The 7659-nt window shown below is 35.5% G+C and overlaps 1 protein-coding gene and 1 long non-coding RNA gene across 2 annotated transcripts; one reads left to right on the top strand and one right to left on the bottom strand.

Annotated features, from left to right (window-relative positions):
• Positions 1–423: 423 nt before the first annotated feature.
• Positions 424–2881, bottom strand: LOC127863860 (uncharacterized). Its single transcript, XR_008041211.1, has 3 exons — positions 2619–2881; positions 1088–1208; positions 424–690 (listed from the first exon to the last, which is right to left on the bottom strand). It is a non-coding gene; the product is annotated as an uncharacterized LOC127863860 (long non-coding RNA).
• Positions 2882–3730: 849 nt separating this feature from the next.
• On the top strand, positions 3731–5503 carry LOC127863853 (uncharacterized). The gene is made up of 4 exons (XM_052403521.1): positions 3731–3845; positions 4012–4253; positions 4431–4642; positions 4810–5503. The coding sequence occupies exons 1-4, from the start codon at positions 3731–3733 to the stop codon at positions 5297–5299; spliced, it is 1059 nt and encodes a 352-aa protein (XP_052259481.1). The 3' UTR covers positions 5300–5503.
• The last annotated feature ends 2156 nt before the right edge of the window (positions 5504–7659 follow it).

The following is a 7659-nucleotide window of genomic DNA, read 5'->3' as shown; positions in this document are numbered from 1 at the left end:
ACAAAATAAAAAAGAATACATGTACTGTAAATCAGGGAGCAAAATGCCACTAATGATGTAGACTCAAACTGAAAATACAGCTTTTTTATGAGTATTCATCATGTGTAATGGATACAATTAAACAGGGTTATGATTGGATAATTTTTAATGATTCTGTTTTTTCTGTTAAATTTTGTTATTTCACATGGGTCACATATATCAAGTATAAAATGAATGCTTAAATATAAAATTCAAGATGGCCGAGTGTTATAGGTTAAATAATTTAAGGACCCCCATTGATACCAATATTTTTCTGGTGTTTTTATCTCTTCTAAACTTCTATTTTTAGGTTAAAATCTAGCAATTTAAGGCTTCTACTGACATACTTTAAAAAAATGCCTGAATCTGTGAACAATTCCCTTTAAGGTTAAAACCCTTTGGATGTCAGCTTATGTTTTTTTTATTACCATTACATTCAACATAAAAAAACATAGTTAAGGTGTTAAATAGGTCAAACACTAAATAAAATGCATCACTTAAACACTGATTTCTCTTAAGTTTATACAATTATTTCTATAATAAAACTGTGTTCTCCATTAAAACAGTACATTGTGATCTTAATCTCCAACCAGCTGTAGCACTTTATGTCCACATAGTGAAGAGACATACACAGTTACAGCAAATTCTTTGACTGAGTCCACATCAACATTTCTGTAAATAAAAATTGAACATAAAAAGTACCAGTGCAAAAAAATCAAAAATGTAATCCTACTAATGTATCTTAAAATAATTTGGAATAACACAAAACTGACAGTCATGGTTGAAACTCTTATGGCTGGTAATCATCAGGATACACCAAACTTTAGCATGTACAAGTTTCTTTAATCATTAAGATATGTTATGAAATCTTTATCTCAAATGGATTCCCTTCACATCGGAATTCTTAATTTAAACTTGTCAATAAAATTAACTTAACATTTAAACTTTTTTTTTTTTTTTACTTTTGTAGTGTTCCGATGCATATGTTTTAGTAAAACCAAAGTTACAAAGAATCATATAAAGGAGTAAGAATTATAACAGTCACTATATGCAAAACATAAGTTCTTACAAGCAGTTGAACAATCTGTTGCCAAAGTGATCATCCCTTCTTTCACCCGCCAGGATGCATCTGTGCAAGTAGTTGGGTCCTTTCCCTGGTGATTCATATAATTCATGAAGTATCTGTTCACCTAAAACACAAACTTCTTTAATAACAAATATCCATAATTAAATTTAAACACAGTATTAAATTACAAAAAATGACTGACATGCATGATTTTATGAAAAAAATAATACTGTTTAACTCACATAATTAGATAGAATTTCATTTTTTTAGCAGGATTGTAGTATATTTACCCGACATATGAAACATAAAAATCTTACTTTTTACAAAATATTTTTTAAATCAGAAAATATGTCTTACCAAAGCAGAATTATACTTTTATTGAATTTAATTTATTATTGTCCAAATTACAACACACAAAGTAAATAACAGCTTATCTTAAGAGGATTTTGTCAATTGTTTAGTCTTATCTCAACAGAAAGGACTGTTAAATAATAAATAGATTTTTTTATTCATGTTACATGTAATTTTTGACAAAAATAGCTCAAACTTACACATATCTTTAATAATATTACAATCTGACATATAAACAAAGTAAGTATTAAACCTTTAATGCCATACCATCTCAATTTAAAACAATAACACACCTGCAAATTTAGCCAGTATTAATTTAACTTCCAAAACAAAACATTTGCTGTCAATGTTAAAGGGACTTGTTCACACTCTATCAAAATGAGAATGTTTCAACTTTTTGTCACATATTTAAGAAATAAATGAACAATATACATCAGTGTGCGAAATAACACTAATGCCGCAGACTTTTACTGAAAATACACTTTCGTTTACTAAAAAATCATCGTTAGAAATTGATAAAATTATAAAGCGTCTCATACGGGAAACAATTTTAAATTTTTGATTTCTTGTGTCATCGTTATATTTTGTAACAACACGCGGATGGTTTTACAAAGTATAAAATAAATGTCAACCCATGTGAAGACGGTTTGTCAGGTCCGCACATAATGTAGTTGTAAAGACTCAATGACGACCAGAACATGAACTCTGAATAACACAAACCCACATGTGAAGACGGATTGCTGAGCGGTTTCGGCGCTTGGCTTTTACTACATGGGTCAGTGGTTCGAGCCCCGGTGTGGTAAACTTTTTTTTCTGTTTGTTTTCTTTTTCTACTTTTATTCTTGTTTTTATATTGGAGCTATAATTTGTTACATTACAAAGATTGCTTACATAAAGTATAAATAGTACACCTGAGCGTACTATATCAGTACGGACAGCCAAGTGGTTGGTGCTAGACTTTTACTCCAGGTGTCAGTGGTTCAAGCCCTCGTGTGGATTACATTTTTTTCTTTCTTTACTTTTATCATTGGTTTATACTGGACTGGAACTATTTAGTTCCGATGTTTACATTTATCAATTAAAAGCATTTCATGACTACCTTCAAAACATGCCAAACTTTGTGAACAAGTCCCTTTAGCAAAGGCGATTTTTACCATGGTGTCATGTAGATTCGTCATCTTACCTGATGCGGAATATCAACTCCTTAATTTAGAAATCCTCCATGTCAATCAATAGCAGTTTGTTCCATTGTTAATCAGCGCAAATCTATCCAACTTTGACAGTAAATTTCAACATCGTATTGTTACTCTACGCTCGTTTAACCCCAATGAGTATTTCAATTTCAACAACAAAGCAATTGTTACACTCAACAAACTTTAAAAACGTTGTTTACATTATAAGCGATAACTTCGCGAGGGGTCAGTGCCTTTTTCGTCTGAACTAGTTACCAAGATCACAAGTTATATATGTTTCAGGGCTCTAGGAGAAGTGCCCCCCCCCCCGGAGAACTGCCCCCCCAAAGATTTTTCACTGGGCGGAGAACTGCCCCCTCACTGTTTTTTTATAGGGCGGAGAACTGCCCCCCTGCTGATTAATAAGGGGCGGAGAACTGCCCCCCTGTCAGAATTGATGACCCGGAGAAGTGCCCCCTAATTAAAGAAATTTCGCAGCGATATATAAAGCGAGTATTATAATGACAATAACGCCAGTAACTTTCTTGCTATTATGTATGGAAATTGAGTGAAATTTCAAAAGTAATATAAAGTTGTACAAGTAATAAAAGTTATAAAACGGCAAAAAATACCTGCCTCGGCCTGGACGTCGCCATCTTGATAATCACGTGATTTTCGTCAATGTGAACAAAGAAAAACAAATAACATTTTGCTAATAAAAAGTTTTCGCGGCAGAATTATTTGATATTTTCCCCGTAATAAAAACAAACAATTAGCATGCAATTTAATCCATCCTTATGCAAGCTGAAAACAATAATTTATTTGTTTGTTTTCGCCAATTACGGATTTGGACGGTTCAATATATTAAACCCGTATGCGGCTTTATTCAAAGCTAACAAGTTCTTAACAATTAAGGTCGGTCCGGTCTACCAATTAAAAGATTAAAAGATCGCTAACGGTAACAAGTTCTCTGTCTGCCTAATTAGATGCTAATTAAAGCAACTGTTACCGATTTTGTTTGATTGGCATGTCGACATGATCTGCTCAAAATGCAAACTGTTGCCGTAATATGTATAAAATGCAACGTAGACTTTCGATTATCACTATAACCATTGCATCAATTATGGAGTTCATAAGAAGTCAGAGAGGCGCTGCAAAGCTTTGTTATGAAGGGTTCACGTACACGAAGAAAAAGGAGACGAAGTCGACGATGCGATGGGAATGTTCCCAGCGTCGAAGTCGGCGACAACGTGGTTCATGGACGGAACGTTCTCTACCGGTAAATACTGTGTAAAATGCACGCATGATTTGGTCTCACGTATATACTTTCAACTTTTAATGCGTACGATTATGTTAAATCTAAAACAATATAACACCTTCTCCGAATATACGTTCTCATTTCAGCTCCACATGTGTTCGACCAAGTTTTCACCGTGCGTGTGCCACTTGGAGAGACGTCGGGGACAGTAGCATATGCCTTGCTGCCATCCAAGGACCAAACTTCGTACGAGGAGTGCATGACAGCTGTACTGGATGCTTGTCTGACTAGAGACATCCGTCCAACTCCGTCCAAGGTCGTGTGCGACTTCGAGGTGGCCATCCACAATGCTGTTCGTCAGGTTATGGCGAACGATATCCAGATACAGGTAAGCTTCATTAAGATGCATTAAAAATAATTAAGTAAACACGTAAATGTATATACCGGAAAAAAAACTAACGACATAAAAGCAATGTAATTTTTACAATGATCAAACAGATTTTACGTAACGATTGCCCATATTTGTAAATGTGTTTTTCAAGGCTGCTTCTACCATCTTACGCAGAGTACCTGGCGTCGTATACAGGGGGACGGCCTGCAGGTCCTATACAGAGAGGACGACGAAATAAGACAGTTCTGCGGACGACTCGACGGTCTGGCGTTGCTACCGACGGATAAGGTGCTAGAAGGCATGGCCATCTTAAAGGACACGGCACCTGCAGCGCTGACTGGGATCGTCGACTACTTCGACACTACCTACGCGAGCGGCGGATTTCGGTAAGATAATGTTTTTTAATAGCTATAGCGGTCGATTTAAAGCCTTACACAAATTGAAAAACACAAGTCAGTTACTATATATTCTAGCTCCTTATTTTGTTCGATGCATTGGCAATAACTGACTAAGAACTTATTTTTAACTTATATGTTGTTTGTGTTCTATGCAGGTCCGTGAGGACAGCTGACGGCATGATGCGCTTCAGGAGAACACCGCCCCGTTTCCAGCTAGATATCTGGAACGTACACGCTGCAACAGTCAGTGGAGAAGCTAGGACCAACAACCTGTGCGAGGCTTGGAACAATGCGTTCCAAGTTTTGGTTGGGCACCAGCATCCTTCTCTGTGGACTGTAGTTGACTGCTTCATGAAAGACGCCGCTATGGTGGAGACTGAGATGTATCGCGTGCGCAACGGTGAGCCTTCAATTAAGCCGAAGAAGAAGTCAACAGAGCGATACCAGCGGCGTCTGAAGACTTTGTGCGAGCAGGTGGCGAGTGGTGAGAAGAGTGTTTTTGAACGTTGTCGGCGGACTTGTGCGATTGAAGTAGTGTTTGAGTGTCTTGTTTATGTAAGAATGCATATATGTTTGAATGTATGTATGATTGTAACTGTGAATGTATATATGTATGTATGTATGAATGTATGTATGTATGTATGAATGTATGTTTTGAACGTTTATGTAAGCATGTATATATTTTTTAATGTATGTCTGAATGTATGTATGCATGATTGTAACTGTGAATGTATGTATGCATGTAATGTGTGTATTTATGTATGTATGTATGAATGTATGTTTTGAACGTTTATGTAAGCATGTATATATTTTTTAAATGTATGTCTGAATGTATGTATGTATGATTGTAACTGTGAATGTATGTATGTATGTAATGTGTGTATTTATGTATGTTATTTTGTATGTCACATGAACATGAATTAACTAAACAACATAAATAAATTGCTTATAAATTCAACTTCACTTCACTTTTTTCTTCAAGTCGGCTTAATTATTGCCTTTGCCTTGCCTATTAATTTACTTTTTTATATGTCAATTTACGTTTTTTTTCCATGGGTCAATACTATCTTTATACTGTAAATTAATTCCGATGTAACTTTTCCTCCATAAGTACCGAGTTGCACGTCTATATTTAGTTGAAACACATTGCCAGTATTAACACGCACGCGTTTCCTGTGTGGATCTCGACTATGTTTCGCGCTCTTATTAAAACACGACTTTTACAAGGCATTCATGTATAGTGAGTGGTGCAGATGCGTACCAATGGCCTTAAACAGTATTATCACATGCCTCTAGACAATTTGTGTTATTCAGTTCGCTAAATGGTAATATACTTGTACTGAAATTAAATTGTTACCGGATAAAATGTGTACGGCGATAACGTAAAATTACCCGTAAGTATTGTTTTCACTACGTAACTAATAACTAATATGACACCGGGGGGCAGTTCTCCGCCCCTACAGATTTGATGGGGGGGCAGATATCCGCCTACTAAATTCTGACAGGGGGGCAGTTCTCCGCCCCTACCGATTTGATGGGGGGGCACCTCTCCGCCACCTTTAAAATAAGGGGGCAGTTCTCCGGGGGGCAGTTCTCCGGGGGGGCACTTCTCCGGATACCATGTTTCAGTTCACCTGAATGAATTTCAACTAATCAAGTGCAGTTATTTAACGTCACACAAAAACACGTTTAGCGTCATAAAACGTCGACCTCATTTGAAAGCATTTCTGCTGACGACTTCACATTTATTTATTTTAAAAGAGAAAAATAAATGTATACATAACAATTAGTTTTATTGCTTTTTGCTACTAGTTCTCGTAGTGTTTATTATTATCTGACAGATGGCGCCAAATGTTAGTTTTACTTTTTTTTAAACCTTCAATTAAAGAGCGCAGACTGGTTTTACGTTAGTAAGATTCGTAAGAATTCTTAAGTCTGCGAACGCGTTTATGAAACGTTCGTAGGAATTGGCGTAAGAACGTCCGTACGTAAAAATCGCAGAATTCTTACGAAAAACTTAAGAATTGTTTATGAAACGGGGCCAATAATACTAACTGTCAGTTAATGTATTTACAACAGGTTATATTTATAGTGTATATTGATGAACAGACAAAGGTGAATTTTAATGCCCCTTCAACATGCTTTCAATTGCAGGGCATAATAAAGGACGTTTTATTTCAGACTTCAGTTTATAAGAATATATGCTTTAACCAGAAAATAATTTTGTACTGAAATAATTGTTTTTTCATCTTGCACTCTTTTAACCATACTTATGGTTCTTTGAAATCCTATCAACATGTATATTTAGCAACACTAAGGATGCATTTGATATATACAAAATTATAAATTTTCTTTGCTGTCCATGGATTTATTATACCCCCACAAACGAAGTTTAGGAAGTTATATAAAAGTAAACTTGTCTGCCTGTCGGTAGGTCCGTATTAAGTGTCCTCTCTCTAATTCAAGAAGTGTTCATCCGATCTTCACCAAACTTGTTCAGAAGTTGTATATATTTGATCTTAAGTCCAAGTTCGAAAATGGGCCATGCCTAGTCAAAAACTAGGTCACAGGGTCACTTAGTGCGTTTTAAACATTGAGCATGGTGTCCGCTCTCTAATTCAAGTCGGAGCTTCACCAAACTTGATCAGAAGTTGTATCTAGATGATGTGTAGGTTCGACCTATTGATTTTCAGGTCACATGGGTAAACAAATTATTCAAACAATGGCTGCCACTACAACTGACAGCCCATATGGGGGGCATGCATGATTTACAAACAGCCCGTGTTATAATTACACATTTTTCAAATGACCTTTCAAAATATGACATTTAGCTATTAACTTATAATTAGTGATCTTTTGATAAAAAAGAGTTGCCATTTTTTATTTAAAAGTATTATGCCAGCAAATATATAACTTTAAACCATAATTATGTTTGTGTTTGTTTTTCTACTAACAATAACTTATTATTAATGAAAATTATTTTGTATCTAACCTGTGCACATTGT

Source organism: Dreissena polymorpha, unplaced genomic scaffold, assembly GCF_020536995.1.
Source record: "Dreissena polymorpha isolate Duluth1 unplaced genomic scaffold, UMN_Dpol_1.0 chrUn049, whole genome shotgun sequence".
NCBI lineage: Eukaryota > Metazoa > Mollusca > Bivalvia > Myida > Dreissenidae > Dreissena > Dreissena polymorpha.
The sequence above is the reverse complement of the archived record's forward strand: the minus strand, read 5'-3'. Positions and strand labels throughout refer to the sequence as shown.